General features: G+C 45.2%; 1 protein-coding gene across 6 annotated transcripts in view; it reads left to right on the top strand.

Moving 5' to 3' along the window:
• SRSF11 (serine and arginine rich splicing factor 11) overlaps nucleotides 1-3,287 on the top strand; it is a 204,450-nt gene extending 201,163 nt beyond the window's left edge. For 2 of the 6 annotated variants that reach the window (XM_033916649.1, XM_033916652.1), the window contains exons 11-12: nucleotides 1,742-1,880; nucleotides 1,995-3,287. In XM_033916649.1, the coding sequence (XP_033772540.1) occupies nucleotides 1,742-1,880; nucleotides 1,995-2,186 (331 nt within the window). In that variant the 3' untranslated portion in view covers nucleotides 2,187-3,287. Of the gene's footprint in view, nucleotides 1-1,741; nucleotides 1,881-1,985 lie in introns of all 6 variants that reach the window. The other 4 variants (XM_033916647.1, XM_033916650.1, XM_033916648.1 and 1 more) reach the window with 2 other exon arrangements.
• The last annotated feature ends 23,466 nt before the right edge of the window (nucleotides 3,288-26,753 follow it).

Below are 26,753 nucleotides of genomic sequence, written 5' to 3'. Positions count from 1 at the left end.
TGCGCGTCCATAGGTATAAAAAGGTTAAAGAACACTGTTATAATATCCTTAGTCTTGTTAACCATCCTTTTTTTAATTATTCCTAGCATCTTGTTTGCTTTTTGGCCACTGCTGCACATTGGGCAGAAGGTTTCATCGTATTGTCTACGAGGATACCCAGTTCCTTTTCTTGGGCGCTAACCCCCAAGGTGGACCCTTACAATCCAGTAACTGTGATTTAGGTTATTCTTCCCAATGTGCATCACTTTGATTTGTCCACATTAAATTTCATCTGCCACTTGGACGCCCAGTTTTCCAATTTCCTAAGGTCTGCCTGCAATGTTTCACAATCCACACAGTAGTGCCCTCTAAGGTGCTCCATTGCTCTCTTGGCATATCTATATGGCCAGTCCATTACAATGCTGGTTCCCCTACGTCTAAATAGTGCTAATTTGGACATTTCTGATTTGGATGGTTTTGTGGTCAAAAATGGGATATAAAATTTGACATTCTGGTGGCCAAAACGTCCAAGTAGATGAGTTTCAAAAAAATATGTATTTGGATGTCCAGTTTAAAAATGATAGTTTTTTTACCCTCAACTTTGGACGTTTTGCTGGAAATATCCAATCCAATCCTTGGTTTTATATCCAAATCAGACTTAGCCGTTCTATTCAAAAATGGCGCTCCAAATAGCTTATTTTTTGAGGGAGTATAATCCCTTAGAAATTGTGATCTTTAATTTATGGCTGTAAATTGTTTGATATATATATATTTTTAAATCCATATATTCCTAGATAAGATAGTTGTGATTTCAGTTACCCCAATATCGCCTGCCCAGTGTACAGTAGCAGCCAAAAGAACAAACAGAATGCTAGGAATTATTATGTAATATGTAGAAATTAACAAAACATAAAAGAAATAAGGTGATACCTTTTTATTGGACTTAATGCATTTTTTTAATTAGCTTTCAAAGGTAACCCCCACCCTTCAGATCAAATGATGACAAATAACAGAAGTAAAATATAGAAGTATTTCAATGGCAGTCTCACAGGAAGTGGTAAGAGGGTGGGCAAGGTGAGAAACAGGGAGAGCTGGGTGGGTGAGAGACAGACAGTGGGATATGGATGAATGATAAGGTGCCAAAGTATAATTTTATGGTTTGTATTGCATTAGAAAACCAAGATCTTTAAGTCTTGTCTGTTGGGTGTCATAACATTTTGATTTCAAATACCTTACGTTCCTGACTTGTCATTTACATGAGAGAAGCAGGTTCTGCAGGACTCCCAAGAGACCTGCTTGCCTTGTGCAGTTGAAACAGATTCCTGTGGCATTCAGGAGGTGAACTCTGTGCAGTTTAGAGAGTACTTTGTATGCGTGCAGTTTCCCTGTGTTATACTGTACAACCTCTGCTTTCACTTGCTGCTGGGAGCCTGGTACATGAAATAGCTCCAATAGATCATGGGACAATGCTTCATGTTTTAAATAAAGCAGTTATGAATAAAACCAATTTTTTATAGTTTTGCATGGCAAGTAGGCATTTCATATTTACATTTGAAAAAATTCTTTTAGGGTCCCTTTTACAAAGCCACAGTAGTGATTCATGATGCGGGAAATGTGATGAAGCTCATAGAAATTGTTATATTTGCCGCCCAGGAATCACTACTGTAGCTTTTGTAAAAAGGGCCCTTAAAGCTTGTGCTAGGTAAGGGTTATAAAGGTACTTTATTTTTTAATTGTTTAAAAAAAATTATATTTGTTCTAGACACAAGAAAGAGAAGAAAAAGGATAAAGAAAAAGAAAAAAGCAGAGATGAACGAGAGAGATCAACTAGCAAGAAGAAGAAAAGCAAAGATAAAGAGAGAGAACGGGAAAGAAAATCAGAGAGTGACAAAGATGTGAAAGTATGTTACAAATAATAATTTTGTCTACTAGCAGTTACCATTATATCTGTAAGCCTTATTAAAGAGTTGAACAATATTTGACTTTGAATGTTTTAATTTTTGTTGGCAAAGCAGGTTACACGGGATTATGATGAAGAGGAGCAAGGCTATGACAGCGAGAAGGAGAAGGAAGAGAAGAGAATATCGGAACCAAGCTCCCCAATCATAGATGAAGCACCAGTGGAAAAAGAGAGTGATGATTCAACAAGAGAATCCAAAGTAAATGGTGATGACCACCATGAAGAGGACATGGATATGAGTGACTGAATCTAACAGAGTCTGCAGCTGCTGACATGCATCAGTGTCATTCCTGTGTGAATTTTTATGCTGTATTTGTTCATTCTTGGCCTGGATGTATACAGCTCTGAGCTCTAAATAAATTGATGTAAAGCTCCAACTAGTACAGTTATTTATATAAGTAGCTTTATAGAGTGGTACCAAGATAACATCTCTTCTCTGATGTAATAGCCTAATGCTGCTTCATGCAAATGGAAAACTGCATGCATCTCTAGCAGGAATGGGTTTGTTAATGTATGATCTTCCATAGTGGCTCAATTCATTTGTGTTTTCTTGAATTTGATTCATTGCAGTAATAGAGCAGTATAGGGAATGCACTGACAGCATGTTAAATGTGGCAGGGACAACTTAAAATACACAGACACCATCCCAATAACATGATTTTTCTAAGGGGGCTTCAGTGTGAATACATAAAAAATTAACTTGCTTAGTTACATCTGAAAATAAACGTTCCGATGTAGGTAGATGATCTTCATAGCCGTGTGGCTGACTTTGTGGGGTGTTATTTTTTTATTTGTGATTTGAGGTTAAAAATGCACTAACCTTTTTATGGGATAATAAAACTATTACAGATAGAATAGATGTTCCATTTTCCAGCAGTGTTATACACTCTTGAACAGTGGGTTTTTTGTTTTCACCGCAGTTTTATAGTGTAAAATGGATGGGCAGTTTAATATAGCTAAACCAAACTTGTATGATGACTTAGATTGACCTTTGATGTTTAGTTTGGTTCTTATTTCTGATTAAACCAAATTTAAAGAAAAAGGATAGTGCATTTTAAACAGACACTGTATGCTTTTAAAAGCAAGTCTACTTGATAATGTATGTTTTATTTGACCTCTAGTTGTATAAACTAATTTGTGTTACAGTCACTGCAGATAGTATTCTTATACACAGTGATTCCATGTTATATGCAAAGTAGTTAACTGTTTTCTTAGTTTCAGGAGAATTTCAGAGCTCTTTGTTTGTCAGGGAAAATAATCAGAAGTAGGCTACAGTCGTGCCATTTTGATGTACAGTTTCTGAAATTTGTTTTACAAGAGAACTTTGATAATAAAATATGTAAACTGATGTCCCTGTAATGTTGTGCTCCTGTTTAGTTACTTTTTATTAAATGTACCTCTTTTGTATAGACGATAAGTTACAAAACATTTTCAGCCAAAACTTGCCCCCCAAAATTGTGTACTTTAATGGTAAAAAAAAAAAAAAAAAAATTGACACATCTCAAAATAATTTTAGATTGAAAGTTATCATTAACTTGTGCCATGGGAATTAAAATATTTTGGATCTGGATTATTATAAAATTGATCTGTAAAATAAGTGTTACTTATGGAGACATATTTTCACATTCTTGCTGAATTTTCTGCATACTTGCCTTCTATCTCACATTTTCACCATTTTTAAACATCTTTCTAGGTGGAATGCTATAGTACAATCTGGGTTTAACACATCATAACATGGGACTTTACCATGCATTAAGCTCAGATTTAAGGCAACACTTTTTGAGAGGGAAGGGAATAGGGATTTGTATTCTGCCTTTTTGTCGCTTTGGCATTTCAAAGCTGACATTCCAAGCGGTGGGCACTGGAGGATTAAGTGACATGCCCAGGATCACAACAGAGCAGCACCGGGATTTCATCTAACAACTTCTGGGTGCAGAGGCAGCAGCTCAACCAGTGAACCACAGCCCTTCCTTCCAGTTTTAAGGGATTTTTTTTTTTTATTGGGATTTATTAACTGCCTTCATGAAGTGATTCCCTTAAGGGGGTATACAGCAGGTTTAATTCAACATAAAATTTAGTTTTGTTAACAGCATAATAGTAATTCTAGTGCAATGTGACTAGTAATCCTAAATGCTAGGTTATGTATCTGAATCTGCAAGTTTCTTGCAGAATGATGTCAGATAGCTGCTCCTGTCCCCTCAGTTTTTTTTCTGCAAGCAAGTTGCTCAGATATGGTTCTGTTCTGCGATTTTATTGTTTTCAGTGGGGAGGAGGGGTTACATTTCAAGTTTAGTGCCCACAGGTTCCCACTTGTTGGGACCTCGGCCTGGGAGAAGACACAGCTCGCACGGCGTTAGTCTACTGCTAGCATGATGAGCCCTTGGGAGAAACTAATATTTTTGGAGTTTGGGGGCCATCCCCTAAAGAGTTGCTTGCATCCCTGATTTATCAGGAGCATGAGTATAGGCTGGCTCCATCCTGATTTGGTCGGGCTTAATAGTGGGCTGGCTGCATGGTCCTCCCCCTGTTGCCGCATGAAATTTTCTGGGTGTTGAGGCTCAGTCTGGCATCGCTCTGACTGGCAGCTCAAAGACCAAGTTCATAGAGTGAATGTGTGAGGCAGAGTTCTCCATTTGTTCCAACTGAACTTCTGAGCTGAGACAGGCAGGTACCATATGGCACAGTAAGTAAGGTTATGGTCTATGGGGAAAATTGGGTTGGGGGGGTCAGAAAAAGTGAATTTTGAGGTTTTCTGGGGCCAGAGTTAGGGTCCCTCTCCTCCAAAACCCCTCACCCTGTAATTTTTAAACATGGGCCATTTTTGGCGTGAATTCTCTGGCAACGGTCATCTTGGATTTTAAACAATCTTGTTTTCTAAAGCCTCCATCTGCCTCCAAACCCCTCAATTTTGTTTGAAATTGATAGGGATGGACCCCCTCAGGCCTTTCTACTCCTGTATCATACCAGATTTTTTTGCTGGATGGTCAGCTGAAGAGCATCCATGTTCCATATGCTATGAGGTACATGGAAAAGGGGTGGGAGCCTTGGGCTTAGTATCCCTGTGTCCTCCAGGGCTGGAGATCTACAGGAGGCTTGGTTTCAAGGGAAGAAACCCTTTCCAGAACCTTCTGAAGGAGAATTGGCTAAGTGCAGACATGTGAATGCCGCAGAGCCCAGGAGTACCTTCAGGAAGTCCCTGCCAGAGTCCTCGAGACCCCCAGTGCAAAGCTTCACCCCAGATTTTGTGAGCCTGATATGGAAACTGCCAGAGTTCTCAGTGTCTGTGTTGGTCATGATTGTGGTTGCAGTGCCGGGGAACAGTCAGCATGTGCTCCGTACAGGCAAGGACCCAGAACTGCACTAGGAGGTTCAATCTGGCATTGGGAGGGTGGAAACATAAATTTCATGCCCTTTTGTCCTGAAATGCAGTTTCCCTGGAGAGTCTGGTTCTCGGCATAAGACCAGTGGTCGAAAAGCAGTAATGGTCCTGGACCAGGGGAGGATCTCACGGTATGGCAGCTGTTGAAGGCATTAGCACTCTCAGGCATTTCTGATTTGCTGTTGAATTGAAGCTTCCGTGCCCTTTTGTCCCAGGATGCAGTTTCACTAGCAGGGTCTAGTTCTTGTCATAAGACCAGTGGTCAAGAAACGGACCAGGGGAGTACCCCACCGTATGGTAGCTGTTGAAGGCATTTGCTGCAGAATTGAAGCTGGAAGGTTCTGCCCTTCTCTAGTCATTTGGTACCACTCCCAACTCGAGAAGCTTTGAAAAGGTTAGTCAGTGGAACCACTAGAACTTTCCTAAGTTTATTTATTTAAAAGATTTCTTAACTGCCTATATCTTGGCAGTTTTACTAAAGACAATCATATAAAATAAGACACACAGCACATATTATACATTGCGCATAGTATACGTAGCCATATTTTACAGCACTCGACAACTTATCAATACAGAAACATTCATAATCCTGGGAAAAAAGCATTTATTGAAATGCTTCTACAAATAATGTCGTTTTCAGAAGTTCCTTAAACTTCTGAAAATCTACAAGAGCTCTTAGTGATTCAGTCAACTTATTCCACAGTGTTACTCCTATGAAAGAGATATCAGAGGACCTTGTACTCTCATAGTGCACCTTCTGGCTCCATCGCTTTGTCTATCTTAGCTAGCTTCTCACAAACACAACCCTCTAAAAATTGAGTACCACTACTCAATCCCTATTCACATTTGTATTCTGTGGTCCCGCTCCTGGCATTCAGCCATAAACACAGAACAGAAATATTTGTTAAGCAATTCAGCCTTTCCTTTATCAGCTTCTACATATTTCTCCCCTTCACTTCTGAGTCTCGCAATGCCACTTTTGTATTTCTTCCTATCACTGATTTACTGTGTGCAGTTCTGGAGGCCACATTACCGCAAAGATGTGCTTAGAGTCGAGTCGGTTCAGCGGATGGCCACTAGGAATATCTCGGGGCTCAAGGGCCTCTCGTACGAAGAGAGACTGAACAAATTGCAGCTCTACACTGGAGGAAAGCAGGGAGAGAGGCGACATGATTGAGACGTTTAAATACATCACAGGTCGTGTCGAGGTGGAAGATGACATCTTCCTACTCAAGGGACCCTCGGCCACGAGAGGGCATCCGCTCAAACTCAGAGGAGGGAAATTTAAGGGTGACACCAGGAAGTATTTCTTCACGGAAAGAGTGGTGGGTCACTGGAACAAGCTTCCAGAGCAGGTGGCCAAGGCCACCAGCGTGCTTGACTTTAAGAATAAATGGGACATTTATATGGGATCCCTACAGAGGCCTAGTAAGGCACTCAGACTTGATGGGGTGGGTCAGTAGAGTGGGCAGACTTGGTGGGCTGTAGCCCTTTTCTGCCGTCATCTTTGTATGTTTCTATGATTTATCTAAAAAAAAAGTCTTGTTTTACTGTGCCAGCTATTTTTTCTTCCATTTGTATCTTTGCTTTCCTGACTACTCGACCAGCCTCTCTTAACTTTTACAGATATTTTTGCCTGTCTTCCTCTTTCTGCAATCTTTTGTAGTTATGAAAGCTAACCTCTTATTCCTTACCTTCCCAGCTACTACATTTGAGAACCAAAGCGGCCTTCTTTTTCCCTCTTACTTTTACTTACTTGCTTCACAAAAAGGTTTGTCCTTACAATAACTACACTTCCCCCTCCCTATTTGCGGTTTCGATGTTCGCAGTTTCGATTAGCCTTGTTTTTTTTCCCCAGGCCCCCCCCCCTCAGAATTGCTCGTTGGCATAAAAAAAAAACAGCACTGGGATTTGGAGGGAAGCAATCGGAAGCGGCGGGGGGGGGGTGATCAGAGGCAGAGGGAGGTGATCAGAGGCGGCGGGGGGGAGGGGAGTGATCAGAGCATGGACCTTGCCTGGTGGTCTAGCGGTAATGCAGGGCAGGAGCGATCTTCCTACACCTGCCCCATGCAGAGCCGTGCTGTGAGTTCCTGTGGTCTCACGAGCCTACAACAAGGGAGTTCCTGTTGTAGTCTCGTGAGACCATGGGAACTCAGCAGCACCGGGCAGGAGTATAGGAAGATTGCTCCATCCCCGCGTCATCGCTAGACCACCAGGTAAGGTCCGGGGGTGGGTGAGCCGGCCAAAAGTTATTCATGATTTTTCCCTATTCGTGGGCCGGCTCTGCCCCTAACCCCCGCGAATAGGGAGGGAGAAGTGTACTTTGTTTTGCCCATTCTTCAGTTCCATAAATGGGTGATCTATTCTAGCAAAGATGAAACCAAATCCTCAGACCAGTGAGTCTTCACCATCATCTGAAGTTTGCTTGACCCCTTTCTGATGTTTTTCTGGAGTCCTCTTGCCAATCCCCTAAAAAATTGTGATCAGGAACATGCTAATAAGGCTTTCCTAGTGCAATAAGTGTGTCATTCTGGACAGTAGGGTATTATCCCCATGTCTGCAAGCTGTGCAGAGATTTTAGATATAAACAAGGTCAACAAAATGCTCAATTCCAAATGGAAACATTGGTCAGTAATAATGACCAGCTTTCAGGGGCAGTTTCTTACATTTTGGACCTCATGGATTGAATATGTACATAGTCCTTTATGGTCATAGTAAATGATGGCAGATAAAGACTTGAATGGTCCATCCAGTCTGCCCATTAGTTATACCCATTATAAATGCATGATTAAATTAAATTGTCTCTGCTTTCCAAGCAGGTCAACTGAATGATTGGCACTCCTCATCCTACCTGAGTTTAAGAAAATTAGTAAAAACAAACTTGTTTAACTGATTTGTAACCTAGGAACTCTTAAGCCCTATCTCTTTAATACTCTAACCGAATTGTTACCTAAGATCTCTTATGCCTCACCGTTATTCTGCTCACCTGTATTCGATGACTTTACATTGTGTCCATTTTCGCTGACTGTCCAGCTCTTCTTTATTGTAAACCGCCTTGAACTATTATGGTTTTTGTGGTATATAAGAATAAAATTATTATTCTTTGATATTTTAGGGTCATAAACTGTAAAGTACACCTGGTATTGTCTTAGGTTCCAAATGCTGAAGTTGCTGTCCAAGCTCACTCCAGCCTATCCAACCATCCTGTTTGTAGGATATCTACTATAAAGTCTGGCCAGTAACATCATTATGTTCCAAGTTACTGGAGTTCCCATTGATGCCCTCCCCAGCCCATCTGTGCAAGTCTATCCAGTACTGGTCTTAGTTCTTTAATTTACATCCTTCATTTTCTAGAGACCCTCTATGTTTATTCCATGTTTTTAAAAATTCCATCACCGTTTTCCTTTCCACCACTTCCCTCGGGAGGGCATTCCAGGCATCTACCACCCTCTATGGAAAAATAATTTTCTAACATTGCTCCTGAGTCTTCCTCCCTGCATCCTCAAATTATGCCCTCTATTCCAGATTTGGTTCTATATTAATACCTTTTGAGAGGTATTAATATAGAACCTTTTAGAGCAGTGCTCTTCAACCACTGGTCCATAGAAATTTCCTGCCAGTCCACAGGGCCAGCACGTGCATCAGGCCCAAAAACAGCATTCTTCAACCACCAGTCCACGGTGCGATCAATGCAGCGTTATCTTCCTAACTGATTCAGTGCACAAAGCCACGGGCAGTGGCTCTTACGGGCAGCCTGAACCGGAAGCATTGCAATGTCAGAGGTAGAGAGTTGCGCGGGGACAGAAATCCCACCCGTCCCCACCAAAGTCCCCGTGAGGAATCCCCTCCATCCCCACCCGGCCCTATAAACTACAGAAATAGTTATTTAATTTAATTATGCTATTGAATTAAAAGCTCTGGTAGAAACCCATTTACAAATAAGCAAAAATACTATTAATTTGGAAATATTAATTGGGAAGAATACATACTTTGTAAACGGGTTTCTACCAGAGCCTCTAATGTTTATAAATTTTTATCAACACAACTAATATACTACTTTATCCTAAAGCAAAAAAAAAAAAAATAGAATTTTTTTCCTACCTTTGTTGCCTGGTTTCTGCTTTCCTCATGTTCTCATTCAATTCCTTCCATCCACTATCTCTCTTCTCTCTGCATCTTCCATTTACTCTGTTACTGTGCCTCTCCCTTTCTCTCCCCTTCCAAATTGGTCTGGCACCCATCTTCCCTCCGCTCCCCCCATAGTCTGGCATTTCTGTCTTCTTCCCTGCAAGCGTCTTCTCCCCACTCTCTCTTCTCCATTTCCTTTCACCGTCCTCCCCCATCTCCCCCATGTCCTGTCAGCATCCTTCTCCCCCCTCTGTCTTCCCTATGTGCTTTCAGTGTCCTCCCCCCCCATGTGTTCCCCATGTGCTTTGTGTCCTCCCCCCCTCTGTCTTCCCCATGTCCTTTCAGCGTCCTCCCCCTCCATCTTCCCCATGTCCTTTCAGCGACCACCTCCACCCCTTTGTCTTCCCCATGTGCTTTCAGCATCCTTCTCCCCCCTCCATCTTCCCCATGTCCTTTCAGCATCCTTCTCCACCCCTTTATCTTCCCCAGTGCTTTCAGCGTCCTCCCCCCTAAGTTTTACCTTAAGAGTCTTTTCCTCTCCACTCCACCTTTCCTCCCTTTCTCCCTCCCTGCCCCTTACCTTTGTGGCGCTTCCCCGCCCGACTGAAAACAGAACAGGTCCTCCGACCGACAACAGGCCCGGTCCGACAAACCTTCCTGCCCTGTAGCCGTGAATCTAAATTACCTTCTTACAGCATCTGGAGTATTGAAGCTGCTGTAAGAAAGTAATTTAGATTCGCAGCTACAGGGCAGGGAGGTTTGTCGGACCGGGCCTGTTGTTGGTCGGTCGGAGGAAGTGCCACAAAGGTAAGGGGACCAGGCCGGCTGTGCACCCCCCCCCCCCTATGGCTGCACCCGGGGCGGACCTCCCTCCCCGCCCCCCCTTAGTACGCCACTGCGGATCACAGCACACAGCCAATCCGAATGGAAGTCTTCACGATGTCAGCGCTGACATCGTGGAAGACTTCCGTTCCAATCGACTGTGTGCTGCGGCAGGGCAGGTAGGAAGAAGACGAGCCTTGCATCCAACCCCGTGACCCTCGAAGGCGTCCCCACGGGATCCCCGTGACCCGAAGGGGGAACCCGCAGGATCCCCGTTGTCCCTGTTCCGTGCAGCTCTCTATTCAGAGGGAAGGCTTCTAGATGAGGCATGGGATGTGCAAGGTGCAATTAGTACTATTAGGGGGGGGCGGGGTCTGGCCCACAACTTAGCCCCGTGTTATTCAACCGCCGGTCCACAGACCAATGCCAGCCCACAGAATAATTATTTTATTTCTGCCGGTCCATAGGTGTAAAAAGGTTGAAAAACACTGTTTTAGAGCATGAACAATTTTTCTCTTTTACAGTCCTGGGACATTTAATTTCACTCTCTTCTCAGACTAGCCATGGCACCAAGGACCTTTTACAAAATGAAACTGGTAGTAGCCATGTGCCAGAAGAAAGGGGTGCAGGTTTCCTCCTATTTAGACAATGATGATTCAGTTAAAATCCTAGAGAAATGAGGTGACCACAGCCCATGTAAGAATTCTTGAAGGAGTATGGATGGGTTATTAACCTGGTCAAGAGCAAGCTAGTTCTTTCCAAAGCAAGTATTTGGGAGTGTGCAACACCTGGTTAGGAAAGGTTTCTTACTGAAGGGAGAAAATTGCAATCTCAGATTGCTCAGGTAAATGCAGCCCAAAGCCTGGGATTACCCTAAGTTTTGGGATCCATGGCAGTCTACTACTATTACTTATTTCTGCAGTGCTGTACATTGAACATGTAAGAGACAATCTGCGCAACAGAACTTACAATTTAATTAAAATGGACAAATAGGGGTTAAGGAATTACAGAAAGCATGATAAAACAGACATGGGTAGTACTTTGCAAGTGAGTGGGAGTTAGGAGTTAAAAGCAGCCTTGAAAAAGTGGGCTTTTAACCTAGATTTGAACACTGCCTGTTCCAGGCATATGGTTGCAGCAAGATAGAAGGTACAGAGTCTGCAGTTAGCAGTAGAAGAGATTTACCCAATGAATGGAGTTCCCAGGAGGCGTATAAGAAGAAAGCAGAAATACTGAAACTAGCCTTAAATAGTTGGCATCTATAAAATACTAGTATCAATATGTAAAAACAACACATCTTAGAAACCTGGCACCTGAATCCAATAATAATACATTCAGAAGCTGCTTTTAGATTTAAATTAACTGTTAAAATTACATCATTTATGTCTTGTCTGCTGATCAGACTCCTACCATCTGCAGTGTCCTTTCATCATGTGCCCATTACTCAAACATCTTACTGTTACTGCAACAGTTAATCCATCAATGCTGGCATCAAGGAACATTTCCAATATTTAATAGACACATTTTTCTGTTCATCTACTACACAGTGTAGATCAGAGAATGACACAGTGCATCTCTGTCCCTGGCCATGTCATTTGCTACTGAGGAGTTGCAGAGTGAATGTCCTTTTAAGTCAATAAGAGGAGTTTGAACTGTATGCACAAATGGATAGAGAACCAATGAAGTGACTTGAAAAGAGGGGTAATGTGAGCAGAGCAACACTGGCGGACTATGTCATGCAGCAGAATTTTGAATGGATTGAAGGGGAGAGAGATGGTTTAGTGGAAGACAAGTACATTGTGAGAAGCAAGTTGCAATAATCTAGGTGAGAGGTGATATAAGAGTAGAGAATGACACAGTGACAAAATTAATCACCGTTCCTCATAATCCCATGTCATTTTCTAGTGTCTATTTCAACCTCGGTCCTTCTACACCAGCATTCGTCAAAGCAAAACTTGCGGGTCAGTGATTGTGCCCAATTATACTCTGATTCTTCCCTCTCTCCGTAAAGAATGATATGAAGATGGTTTCCCGCGGTTATCCGCGGGGACGGGAAATGGTGATGAATTTTGTCACCGTGTCATTCTCTAATATAGAGTGTGGCTAAGAGTTTTGGTAGTGTGCTCAGAAAGGAAAGGTCAAATTTTGGTAATGTTATTGAGAAAGGAAAGGTCAAATTTTGGTAATGTTATAGAGAAAGAAACTACAGGCTTTAGTGGTCTATTGGATTTGTGCAGAGAGGGAGAGGAGTGAAAGATGAGCCTGGGGTTGTGAGCTGATGAAACAAGGAGGGTGAGAGTGTTATCCACAGAAATAGAGAATGGGAAAGAGAAAATGTGGGTTTAGGTGATGAATCCAGATTCAGAACTTGTGACTGTCTCTTCAGAGGAAAGTTAGATCCAGATGCAAAAGGTCACCCTATTGTGTGGAGTGGACTTAGAGACTCAAGTAGATTTTAGTAACTACAGATGTGAGCCTGTTGGGAAGCCTACTACCTGTAAAAGGTGGTGCAAGGTCAATGGCAGAGACAAAGTGGCCCATCAGTTGATCGGCAGCTCTGAATGTTTCTGTTGCTGGTGCAATACAAAATGATTTGAATTTTGTAATGGCGATGGCATCCATAAAACACTAGGAATCAGCATGTGGTGGAGGAACTGAGGGTGCCATGTTGGGCCTAGAAACACTTGGTGGCCCTGTCAGTGGCTTATATGGCCAAAGTGGGGAATTTGCAAACTTCCAGAGCAGAAATAAACTGGACCCAAGAGTCTGAAGATTACTGGATTAGGCCTTCAAACTCATCCAGCTTTGGGAGGTTCCAGTCTTAGATTTAATAGTAATTGTACCCACATTCTGCAGTCTCAGAATAGAGCATCAGTTGGTAGGAATAAATGCTCTGTGGCAGCCTTGGTTAAAGCACATCCTGTTTTCTCTGTTTCTACCCAGGCCCTTAGTAGGCAGGTTGATTGATTCAGAGGTGGATAGCCATCTGACACTGCTCACCTGTGTAACCACTTGTAACTACTCTCACCTTGCTGTTTGCAACTCTAAGATCAATTTGATATGTAACCACTTGTAATCTCTGTCTAACTAATGTGAACCGCCTAGAACTCTTCGGGGTATGGCGGTATACAAAAATAAAGTTATTATTATTATTATTATCATGGTTCTGGACTTTGCTGAAGAGACCATGGTACAGGAATTAAAGATAGGAGATTATTTATTTTTCCAGCGCACAAAAGGCTGCCTGTTTCACAAATGGCTTCTACTAATACTGAATGTTTCTCTATTTTGTCTTACAGCCTGGTTCTTGAAAGGCTGGGTTTCAGGATATTCTGGTGTGGTAATATTGATTGTTATATTAAAAAAAAAAAAAAAAGTCCCCTTTGTGGGACACCTCAGGTCAGGATACTTTGGATTCATGCCCATTTGTGGTGTCTGCCAGTCCAAGGAGCATCTGTGTTCCACCTGCCATGTGGCAAGTGAAGAGGGGGTCAGGAGTTGCTGGCTTAGCCCCCTCTGGTCTCTCAGGGGGTGTTAGTACTCAGTTGGTCCATGGAAGAGGAAAGAAATCCAAATGTGCCCAGAGACAAGCACAAGTGCGTCCCTGGAAAAATGTAGCTGCAATATGGCTAGAAAACCTCTAAAAGGAGCTAAACTGTGTCCACAGGGAATCCTCTGCAGCACTGAAAAGCCTCACAAATAGCGAAAAAGACCAAATTTAAAATGAAAAGAAACACGAGCAGAAAAGACAAGCTCTTACTGTCTCACTTGTAGGAAGACAAAGGAGGGGTTGAAGGACAGCCCAGAGGTGAGAGGAGGAGCAAAAAATGCAAATGAAGTGCACTGATTAACATATTCATTGACGACCTGGAGGCGGGAACAAAATGCGAGGTCATCAAATTTGCAGATGACACCAAACTATTCAGCAAGGTTGAAACCACGGTTGACTGCGAAAATCTCCAAAGGGATCTTACGACATTGGAAGAATGGGCGAAAAAGTGGCAAATGAGCTTCAATGTAGGGAAATGCAAGGTCATGCATATAGGGAGAAGGAACCCGATGTTCACTTACAAAATGGGGGGATCAATGCTAGGGGTCAGTAATCTGGAAAGAGACTTGGGAGTGATGGTAGACACGACATTGAAGGCGTCGGCACAATGCGCCACAGCCTCCAGGAAAGCAAACCAAATGTTAGGTATCATTAAGAAGGGTATCTCGACCAGAACGAAGGAAGTCATCCTGCCACTGTACCGGGCTATGGTGCGCCCGCATCTGGAATACTGTGTACAGTACTGGTCACCGTACCTCAAAAAGGACATGGCAATGCTTGAGGGAGTCCAGAGAAGAGCAACTAAACTGATTAAGGGTATGGAAAACCTTACATACACTGACAGACTGAAGAAGCTGGGGCTGTTCTCCCTGGAAAAGCGGAGACTCAGAGGAGATATGATAGAGACCTTCAAGATCCTGAGGGGCATCGAAAAGGTTGACAAAGACAGATTTTTCAATTTGAAAGAAACCACAAGAACAAGGGGTCACTCGATGAAATTGAAGGGGGACAGGTTTAAAACAAACGCAAGGAAGTACTTTTTCACACAGAGGGTGGTGGACACATGGAACACCCTTCCGGAGGCCGTGATAAGGAATAGCACAGTACAGGGTTTCAAGGATGACCTGGATAGGTTCCTGGAAGACAAAGGGATTGAGGGGTACAGATAAGAGCAGTGGAAGGTTTAGAGATAACTGTAGAGGTAGGCAATAAAATTAGTCAGGGACCGCTGACCAGGCAATATGCCTGATGGGCCGCCGCGTGAGCGGACCGCTGGGCTGGATGGACCTCTGGTCTGCCCCGGCGGAGGCGACTACTTATGTACTTATGTACTTATGATCAGAATGTAAGGCTTCAACAGCTCAGATCTGTCTGCAAATTTTGGCTGTATATGTGGCACAAGGTTAGGGAATCACTCAGCAATGATAGAGAATTGTTTGGAGTGCTCATTTTAATATTAATGACCTCGTATTACATTTGCATGGCAATATCAGAGACTATTAGAAAACTTGGAAAAGACCATGCTAAGCCATTTTGATAATCCGCTGCTAAAATACATACACGCTAAACCAGCTGGAATCAGTTTAGCGACCGCTTTATAGGCAACCTTTTTTTATATATTCTTTATTAATTTTCAAGATTACATTAAGTGTTAAAATATATTCAATCACATAAACAATAAATACATCACTTAGAAATAATCATTAACACATCTCACAAATTCTTATCCCCATCCCTATCCCAACCCACCCTCCCATATAGCACAGTTACTTACCGTAACAGGTGTTATCCAGGGACAGCAGGCAGATATTCTTTACGCATGGGTGACGTCACCGACGGAGCCCCGGTACGGACCTTTTTAACTAGAAAGTTCTAGTTGGCCGCACCGCGCGTGTGCGAGTGCCTTCCCGCCCGACGGAGGAGTGCGTGGTCCCCAGTTAGGATAAGCCAGCTAAGAAGCCAACCCGGGGAGGTGGGTGGGACGTAAGAATATCTGCCTGCTGTCCCTGGATAACACCTGTTACGGTAAGTAACTGTGCTTTATCCCAGGACAAGCAGGCAGCATATTCTTTACGCATGGGTGACCTCCAAGCTAACAAAGAGCGAGGAGGGATGGTTGGCCATTAGGAAAATAAATTCTGAAGTACAGATTGGCCGAAGTGCCCATCCCGTCTGGAGAAAGCATCCAGACAGTAGTGAGTAGTGAATGTGTGAACTGAGGACCAGGTGGCCGCCTTGCAGATTTCCTCAATGGGTGTGGAACGGAGGAAAGCAACAGAAGCGGCCATAGCTCTCACCCTGTGGGCAGTGACAGCACCGTCCAGTGACAGACCGGCCCGAGCATAGCAGAACGCGATGCAAGCTGCAAGCCAGTTGGATAGCGTCCGTTTAGAGACCGGTCGACCCAGACGATTAGGGTCGAAGGTCAGGAAGAGCTGAGGGGACAAGCGGTGAGCCCTTGTACGATCAAGATAGTAAGCCAGGGCACGCTTGCAATCAAGACTGTGCAATGCTTGTTCCCCGGGGTGTGAATGAGGTTTCGGGAAAAAAACAGGCAACACAATAGACTGGTTGAGGTGAAAAGCCGAGACTACCTTGGGAAGGAACTTTGGATGGGTACGCAGAACCACCTTGTCATGGTGAAAAACAGTGAACGGTGGATCGGCGACCAGTGCATGCAGCTCACTAACCCTCCTGGCAGAGGTGATGGCAATGAGGAAAAGCACCTTCCATGTCAGAAGTTTGAGCGAAGTTGAGGCAAGAGGCTCAAAAGGGGGTTTCATGAGGGCTGATAAAACCACATTCAGGTCCCAGACGACCGGAGGAGGCTTCAGAGGTGGTTTGACATTGAAGAGGCCTCTCATGAACCGGGAAACCAGTGGATGAGCCGTGAGAGGTTTTCCTAGGATAGGCTCATGAAATGCCGTGATGGCACTAAGATGTACTCTGATTGAGGTAGACTTGAGGCCTGCGTTGGACAGGGAGAGCAGGTAGTCCAGAACAGTTTCCACCGCTAAAGAGGTGGGGTTGTAATGATGACGGAGGCACCAAGAGGAGAACCTGGTCCACTTCTGATGGTAACATTGGAGGGTGGCCGGTTTCCTGGAGGCGTCCAAAATGAGACGGACAGACTGAGACAGATTTCCTGGAGAGGTCAGCCCGAGAGAAACCAAGCTGTCAGGTGGAGCGAAGACAGATTGGGATGCAGTAGAGACTGATGTTGTTGCGTAAGTAGAGTAGGAAACACAGGAAGAGGAATGGGCTCCCTGACGCTGAGCTGAAGCAGAAGAGGAAACCAGTGTTGGCGAGGCCACCGAGGAGCGATGAGAATCATGGTGGCCTTGTCCCTGCGGAGTTTGGATAATGTCCGCAACATCAGAGGTAGTGGAGGAAAGGCATAGAGGAACCGATCCGTCCAGTCGAGCAGGAATGCATCCGGGGCCAGACGGTAAGGAGAGAAGAGTCTGGAGCAGAACTGGGGCAGCTGATGGTTGTGAGGAGCTGCAAATAGGTCCACCTGCGGAGTGCCCCAGCGAGCAAAGATGGAGTGGAGCATGGGAGGATCCAAAGTCCACTCGTGAGGTTGAAGGATGCGGCTGAGATTGTCGGCCAGGGAGTTCTGTTCGCCCTGGATATAGACAGCCTTGAGGAAGAGACTGCGGGCCGTGGCCCAGGTCCAAATGCGAAGAGCCTCTTGACAAAGGAGGCGAGACCCGGTGCCGCCCTGTTTGTTTATGTAGTACATGGCGACTTGGTTGTCTGTGCATAGGAGAAGAACCTGAGGGCAGAGAAGGTGCTGGAAGGCCTTGAGAGCGTAGAACATAGCTCTCAGTTCTAGGAAATTGATGTGATGTAGACGCTCCTGTGGGGTCCAAAGACCTTGGGTGCGTAGATCTCCCAGGTGAGCTCCCCATGCATAAGGGGAGGCATCTGTGGTGATGATCATGGAATGAGGGGGCAGATGGAAAAGAAGACCCCTGGAAAGATTTGAGGAGTTCAACCACCATTGTAGAGATCGCTGAAGAGACGATGTCACAGAGATGGGATGAGAAAGAAGATTCGAGGTCTGTGACCACTGGTTGGCCAGAGTCCATTGAGGTGTCCTGAGGTGGAGTCGTGCCAGGGGAAGCACATGTACCGTCGAGGCCATGTGGCCCAGGAGGACCATCATCTGTCGAGCTGGGATGGTTTGATGAAGGAGCACCTGACGACAGAGGTGGAGCAGAGTCCGTTGACGATCGGAGGGGAGGAACGCCCTCATTAGTGTGGTGTCGAGAACTGCTCCGATGAACTGAAGGCGCTGTGTGGGAAGCAGATGCGACTTGGGGTAGTTGATCTCGAACCCCAGAAGATGGAGGAGAGAGATGGTAAGATGAGTGGCTTGTAGCACAAGTGGAGACGTAGGTGCTTTCACTAACCAATCGTCCAAGTAGGGGAACACCTGGAGGTTGTGAGACCTGAGGAAGGCCGCCACCACAATGAGGCATTTGGTGAACACCCTGGGTGATGAAGCGAGGCCAAAAGGTAGCACTTTGTACTGATAATGGCAGTGGTGTACCTGGAATCGCAGGTAGCGACGTGAAGATGGATGGATTGGGATGTGAGTGTAGGCCTCTTTGAGGTCCAGGGTACATAGCCAGTCGTGTTGAGAGAGAAGAGGGTAAAGCGTGGCAAGGGAGAGCATCCTGAATTTCTCCCTGACTAGACACTTGTTGAGGTCCCTGAGATCGAGAATGGGACGGAGGTCTCCTGTCTTCTTTGGAACTAGGAAGTAACGGGAGTAGAATCCCCGGCCTCTTTGTTCCGGAGGCACTTCTTCGATGGCATTGAGAAGAAGGAGGGATTGGACCTCCCTCAGGAGGAGGGGGGTTTGAGTTGAATGAGAAGCAGACTCTACGGGAGGATTGTCTGGTGGAAGAGTCTGGAAGTTGAGAGAGTAGCCGTGGCGGATGATGTTGAGGACCCACTGGTCCGATGTGATGACCTCCCAACGGCTGAGGAAGATGTGGAGCCTGCCTCCAATTGGCTGAGGAAGAGGCAATGAGGGTGGAAGACTGGCTAAGCCCTGGAGAGAGGAGTCAAAAGGGCTGAGATGGTTTGGCAGGAGGAAGAGGCTTGGCAGGTTGATTAGACTGGGCACGAGCCTGGGTGTGCTGGTGTTGGCGGGCCCCCCTAGGTTGCTGTGAAGGTGGATTGAGCGGCCTAGCGGAGAACCTGCGCTGATATGAGGTCTGTGGTCTGTAAGGACGAGCAGGTGGAGCCTTTTTCTTAGGTTTTATGAGAGTGTCCCATCTGGTCTCATGGGCAGAGAGTTTCTGCGTGGTGGTATCCAGGGACTCTCCGAATAATTCATCACCAAGACATGGGGCGTTGGCTAGGCGGTCTTGATGGTTGACGTCCAAGTCAGAGACCCTGAGCCAGGCCAGGCGGCGCATAGCCACAGCGATGGCAGATGCACGGGAGGTGAGCTCAAAAGAGTCATAGATAGAGCGCACCATAAATTTTCTCAGTTGGAGCAGACTGGAGATATGCTGCTGGAATAGAGGAACTTTGTGTTCTGGCAGGTACTTCTGCATGGCGGAGAGTTGCATGACCAGATGTTTCAGGTAGAATGAGAAATGGAATGAGTAGTTGTTAGCTCTGTTGGCAAGCATGGCATTCTGGTAAAGTCGCTTGCCAAACTTGTCCATTGTTTTGCCCTCTCTGCCAGGAGGGGTGGAGGCATAAACACTAGAGCCCTGAGTCTTTTTTAAAGTGGACTCCACCAGGAGAGATTCATGGGGCAGTTGGGGTTTATCAAATCCCGGGATTGGTATAACCCTATAGAGGCTGTCCAGTTTACGGGGGGCCCCAGGGACAGTCAGCGGGTTCTCCCAATTTTTATAAAAAGTTTCCCGTAGGATATCATGCACGGGTAACTTTAGGAACTCTTTGGGAGGTTGATCGAAATCCAATGCCTCCAGGAAAGCTTGTGACTTCTTAGAGTCAGATTCCAGAGGCAAAGATAAGGCCCCCGACAACTCCCTGAGGAATTTAGAAAAGGAAGATTGTTCAGGTTTAGATGTGGTATCGGGGGCCGAAGGCTCTTTGTCCGACGACGATGCATCCTCCTCGGTACCGGGAGGGGATTCTTCCCATAGGTCCGGGTCTCTGACATCGGTGTGTGCGTGTCGAGAGACCGGAGTGGAAGGCTTTGTATGGTGAGTTTTAGACAAAGACTTGCCTGAGCGTACCGAGACGGTACCGGGGGATGAAGACCTTTGTCTGTCTCGGTCCCGGGAAGAACGGTGCCGGTCAGGGTCGCGGGAAGACCGGTGCCCTGTTCGGTCCCGAGGAGGATCGGTCGTCGTCAAGGCGATAGTCTCGGCCTGGGTATGGAGATGCGACGCCGAGAGAATGGGCATGGAGGAGTCCAAAGGTACCGATGGAGTGGATACCGGTTGGACGGTGCGGGGCTCGGGCCGGTCTGGTACCGAAAGCAGCGGTGCCAAGATAGAGGGTAAGAGCTGCTTAAGTTGCTGTTGGAGTTGTTCCTGCAACTTATCCTGGAGGATGGCCGCAATGCGGTCATCCAGGGGTGGCACCGGAACCACTTTTTTCTTCTTTGGTTCCATGGGTGCCGCTCTACGCTCCGGCGATGAGGAGGCCGATGACGAGGCACTCACCGATATCGGAGCGGAGCGTTTTTTGGGGCGGCATGGAGCCGAAAGGACTGGTGTCGCCACCGAGGTGGGAGGGCGCTCAAGGGTGGAAGGCTTCTTAGCCGGCTTACCTGGCGCCGGTGGTGCCGATGTCGTTTCAGGCGGTGTCGAAGTGGTCGGTGCCGATTTCGACGGTGCCGCAGGTGAAGAAGTCGAATCCATAGTCGGGCCGGTGCCGAAAAGTAGATTTTGTTGGATTTGACGATTCTTCAGAGTGCGTTTCTTAAGAGTGGCACAGCGGGTGCAGGAGTCCGCCCGATGCTCCGGTCCCAAGCACTGTAGGCACCAGTTGTGTGGGTCAGTGAGGGAGATCGGGCGTGCACACCGCTGGCACTTCTTAAAACCGGGCTGCGGGGGCATGAATGGGAAGACGGCCTCCGCAAAATCAAACCCCGAGGCCTGGATAGTGACAACAGGCCCCGCCGGGGCAGGAACGAAAAATAAAGCAAAAAGAAATATATATATATATTTTTTTTTTTTAAACTGAAAGAAAAAAGCACCCGAAGGTGAATAAAACGAAAAATAACGTGAGCGGGAAGGCAAAAAGAGGATTTCAACGGAGTTGAAAAACACGTCTTCTTCGCTCCGCGGAAACGAAGAAACTGGGGACCACGCACTCCTCCGTCGGGCGGGAAGGCACTCGCGCACGCGCGGTGCGGCCAACTAGAACTTTCTAGTTAAAAAGGTCCGTACCGGGGCTCCGTCGGTGACGTCACCCATGCGTAAAGAATATGCTGCCTGCTTGTCCTGGGATAAATTCCATTATCATATAAAACATGTAATAATAAAATCCCCCTCTCCCTGCACCTTAAATTAACAAATAAATATAAGGGAACCAATTTTGAATTAATCTTTACAATACTTCGTTAATGGTTTCCACACATCCTGAAACTTTTTAAAATAACCCCGCTGTACTGCAATAAACCTTTCCATTTTATATAGCGGGCACAATCCAGCATGTTTGCAACCTATCCTTGAAAACTGGTGAGGTACCAGAGGACTGGAAATTGGCGAATGTCACACCTATCTTCAAGAAGGGATCGAGGGGTGACCCCGGGAACTACAGGCCGGTGAGCCTGACTTCAATTATAGGGAAGATGGTGGAAGCTATGATCAAGGACGGCATTTGCGAGCACATCGAGAGGAATGGCCTACTGAGAACAAGCCAGCACGGATTCTGTAAGGGAAGGTCGTGCATAACGAACCTTCTGTACTTCTTTGAGGGAATAAGCAGTCGGGTGGACAATGGGGAACCCATAGACATCATTTACCTCGATTTTCAAAAGGCTTTCGACAAGGTGCCACATGAAAGGCTGCTTAGGAAGCTGTGGAACCACGGGGTGGGAGGGGATATGCACAGATGGATCAAGCACTGGTTGTCGGGTAGACTGCAGAGGGTTGGAGTGAAGGGCCAATATTCTGACTGGCGGGGAGTCACGAGCGGTGTGCCACAGGGATCGGTGCTGGGGCCGTTACTCTTCAACATATTTATCAATGACCTGGAAAAGGAGGCAAAGTGTGAGGTTATAAAATTTGCAGACGATACCAAACTGTGCGGTAGAGTTAGGTCCAGGGAGGAGTGTGAGGACCTGCAAAGGGACCTGGACAAGCTGGAAGACTGGGCAAACAAATGGCAAATGCGCTTTAACGTGGAAAAATGCAAGGTCATGCATATAGGGAAAAAGAACCCGTTGTTCAACTACAAATTGGGGGGGGCATTGTTGGGAGACAGCAGACTTGAGAGAGACTTGGGTGTGCTGGTGGATGCATCACTGAAGCCATCTGCACAGTGCGCAGCAGCCTCGAAAAAAGCCAACAGGATGCTGGGCATCATAAAGAGGGGCATAACAACCAGGACGCGGGAAGTCATCATGCCATTGTATCGAGCGATGGTGCGTCCACATCTGAAATACTGCGTTCAGTATTGGTCGCCACACCTCAAGAAGGACATGGCGGTACTTGAGAGAGTCCAAAGGAGAGCAACGAAACTGGTAAAAGGGCTGGAACACTGCCCATACGCCGAGAGGTTGGATAGGCTGGGGCTCTTCTCTCTGGAAAAAAGGAGGCTCAGGGGAGATATGATAGAGACCTTCAAGATCATGAGGGGCATAGAGAGGGTGGATAGGGACAGATTCTTCAGACTGAAGGGGACAACAAGTACGAGGGGGCATTCGGATAAACTGAAGGGAGATAGGTTCAAAACAAATGCAAGGAAGTTTTTTTTCACCCAAAGGGTCGTGGACCCTTGGAATGCGCTACCGGAGGAAGTGATCAGGCAGAGTACGGTACAGGGATTCAAACAGGGTTTGAACGGATTCCTGAGGGATAAAGGGATCGTGGGATACTGAGAGAGGTGCTGGGATGTAACACAGGTATAGAAAGCTAACCAGGTAATAAGTATAGAAACCCAACAGGTCGTGCATGTGCAAGACCGGAGGGTTAGGACTACAATGGGAAGATAGGACTTCAATGAGAAACCAAGGTGGCAAGGGAGCCCCTTCTGGTGATTCAGACAGGTCGTGACCTGTTTGGGCCGCCGTGGGAGCGGACTGCCGGGCAGGATGGACCTATGGTCTGACCCGGCGGAGGCACTGCTTATGTTCTTATATATATGGCATAGAGAGTTCCACCAGAAGCTATAATTTAATCTCCTCCAATCCTTCCAATTAAATGTGATCTGCTGAATGGCAACTCCAGTCATTATAAGTAATAATTTATTGTTATTTGCAGAAATCTGACTTTTTGCTCTCATTTCCATACCAAATATCACAGTATCATAGGATAATGCCACTGGGTTATCTAATAAATTATTAATTTGGTCCCAAATTGATTTCCAAAAATTCATAATAAATGGGCAATGAAACAATAAATGATCTAGAGTTCCTGCTTCTAAATGACAATGCCAACATCTATTAGACAAAGAACTATCTATTTTTTGTAATCTAACAGGGGTCCATAACGCTCTGTGCAACAGAAAAAACCAAGTTTGTCTCATAGATGCTGACAACGTACATTTCATCCTCCAAGACCAAATTCGTGGCCATTGAGATGCAGTAATTTCATGCTTAATCTCATTACTCCAAATATCTCTTAGACCAAGGCAACCTTAAGTTTTGAGAATCTGGCCCTTAATCATTCACCAAAATGAAGGGTGTTAGGATAAGTTTAGTTTGCATCTTTATCGGGTACTTCACACCCTAAGGAAGCTTGAAAGTGAAATGTTGGTCACCAGTAGTGGGACTCATGTTGGATTATATACAAATAAGTTTTTTTCTCAGGTGCGGTATAGATTATATACTGATGATATTTTGATTTTCTTTCCTGTGGGTAAGGATGAACAGGAATTTAGAGAGTCTGAATTTTTATATGGAGAAAATTGTACATTGGATGAATATGCATAACTTACAGCTGAATGTTAATAAAAGAGGTGAGGAGTAATAAAGAAATAGAAGATCTGGAGAACATTAGGAAATTGGTTACCAGAAAAAAAAAAAAGAAGTTTTAGGAGTTTGGTTAGATTCTGCACTGACAATGGGATATCAAATTTTTAAAACAATTCAGATGGGATATGTACAACTGCCTATGCTGTATAGCAGGGGTGTCTAATGTCGGTCCTCGAGGGCTGCAATCCAGTCGGGTTTTCAGGATTTCCCCAATGAATATGCATGAGATCTATTAGCACAGTGATTCCCAACCCTGTCCTGGAGGAACACCAGGCCAATCGGGTTTTCAGGCTAGCCCTAATGAATATGCATGAGAGAGATTTGCATATGATGGAAGTGATAGGCATGCAAATTTGCTTCATGCATATTCATTAGGGCTAGCCTGAAAACCCAATTGGCCTGGTGTTCCTCCAGGACAGGGTTGGGAACCACTGTATTAGCATACAATGAAAGCAGTGCATGCAAATAGACCTCATGTATATTCATTGGGGAAATCCTGAAAATCCGACTGGACTGCGGCCCTCGAGGACCGACATTGGACACCCCTGTGTATAGCTTGAAACCAATGTTAGTACCCTATGATTTTTGGACTGTGGTGCAAGTGATGGTCCTACATAGACAGTGCATTGCAGTAGTCTAGGACAGTGGTTCCCAACCCTGTCCTGGAGGAACACTAGGCCAATTGGGTTTTCAGGCTAGCCCTAATGAATATGCATGAAGCAAATTTGCATGCCTATCACTTCCATCATATGCAAATCTCTCATGCATATTCATTAGGGCTAGCCTGAAAACCCAATTGGCCTGGTGTTCCTCCAGGACAGGGTTGGGAATCACTGGTCTAGGACAGGGGTAGGCAATTCCAGTCCTCGAGAGCCAGAACCAGGTCAGGTTTTCAGGATAACCACACTGAATATATGAGATGGATTTGCATGCACTGCCTTCTTGAGATGCAAATCTATCTCATGCAGATTGTGGATATCCTGAAAACCTGACCTGGCTCTGGCTCTTGAGGACTGGAATTGCCTACCCCTGGTCTAGGGCAGAGGTAGGCAATTCCGGTCCTCAATAGCTACAGACTTTATGACATTCTTTGAACACCTATATAGGAAGACAGAATGTTTGTTTTTTTATGCAAATGAGGTGCTTACCTTTCAATCCTTACTGCTAATGTTACAAACAGAGGTTTGGTTCTGAGACTTTCCTTCTGGGGTTTTTTTGTATGCTGCTCTCAATGTGTTTGACTATGATTTTTGGCATCTGAATAACTTATATTTTTAGTAGAGTATATTTTAGTTATTTAGTATGTTCTCTTCCTTTCTCTGATTACTTTTGGTATCATAGAATTTGACTGCAGTTTAACTGCAGTTGACTGGATGAGCTGAATATTTGTAACTCAGCCTAGCCCAGTCTGAGACAGAATGCTGGGCTCAATGGACCTAAGTCTGACTCAATATGGCTATTATCTTCTAGTATTGCTACTGCTAAGGTCTTCTGGAGACAAGGGGTTGATTCCTGAAGGATGTAGTAAGGAGTAGGCTGTTAATAGCTCCCATAAGGTTGCACAGCTCTCTTGTCCGTTCCCCCCAAGATTTGCCAGTATTATGTACCAGCCAACTGCTTGGGCATTTTGAAGGGGAATGAGGGTATGCAGGTCACTATGTTTTCAAGTAGTAAACGATGCTGCATTATTTAAAGCTCATGCAAAGCTATTTCTGAATTCACCGTAACAGCCAGGAAATACCTTCCTGCCAAGTGTTTTGGAATCCTTGCCTGGTGAAAAGTTAATGTGAGATCTGGAACTCTTGAATCTTTTCAGAGGCCACTTCTACCACACAGACTGCTATGGGGGCTGGCTTCTGATAATGTCATGAAGCTGGCTGCACCTTGTATTAGAGCTCCAGCCATTCGGCTACAGTATTATGAAGCACAGTTGTTCTACCCCCATTTGATCAGTTTCTTGTATAAGTGTTATATGCTAAGATGTATAAGAAAAGTGTGCTCTATAGTCTTAAATCCCCAGAAAGCTTTGCTTTTCCCCAAGAGCTAGGCTGCAGCTACAGAGCTAAGCCCTTCTTCTTCTTCCGTTTGAGAGAGAACAGTTGCCATTTTTGTAAGACCACATGGTTGTATGATAATGAGTTTAGCATTATTCTCCCACCAGGTTTTTACCCTTTATTTCCAAGAGTCTAACACAGCTTAGGTTCCAAGTCTGGAGCACAGTGTTATTTTCCACAAGGTGTATGGACACACTTCCAGCTTCTGTTTGAACAGAATATGCTGGTAGAGTAAGAAGATTCTGTGAAAGTTATTGTTGTTAGGTGCCATCGACTTGTGCTCGAGTCCTAATGACTTGATGAATTGCAGATCTAAAAAGAAAAGGTTTTGTGCTAGTCCGGAAAGGTCCTCCAGCATCAGCCCCATGGTTGTTTTCAATGTGTCCAGCCATCTGATTGCAGGTCACCCTCTTTTGATCTTCTCCAGTGATCTCTGTCTTCTGATGGTGTGACTAAAATAAGACAGTCATAATTTCATCATTTGGGCTTCAAGTGACATAGCCGGTGTGCGCTCTTCCCGAATCAATTTGTTAGTTCTTCTGGCAGTCCACAGCATGCCTAAAACCCTTCTCCAGCAGCAAAGCTCAAATTAGTCAATCTTGTTTCTGTCTTGTTTTCGTAGTGTCCAGCTTTCACATCCGTAACTGATCACTGAGAAAATGAGTGTGTGGACAAGTCTGATTTTCATTTGGAGTGTTACCTCCTTGCCTTTGAATTCTTTGTCGAGAGCCTTCACT

The sequence above is a fragment of the Geotrypetes seraphini genome, chromosome 12 (genome assembly GCF_902459505.1).
Source record: "Geotrypetes seraphini chromosome 12, aGeoSer1.1, whole genome shotgun sequence".
NCBI classification, from domain to species: Eukaryota; Metazoa; Chordata; class Amphibia; order Gymnophiona; family Dermophiidae; genus Geotrypetes; species Geotrypetes seraphini.
Note: the sequence above shows the minus strand (reverse complement) of the source record. Positions and strands in the feature narration are given on the sequence as shown.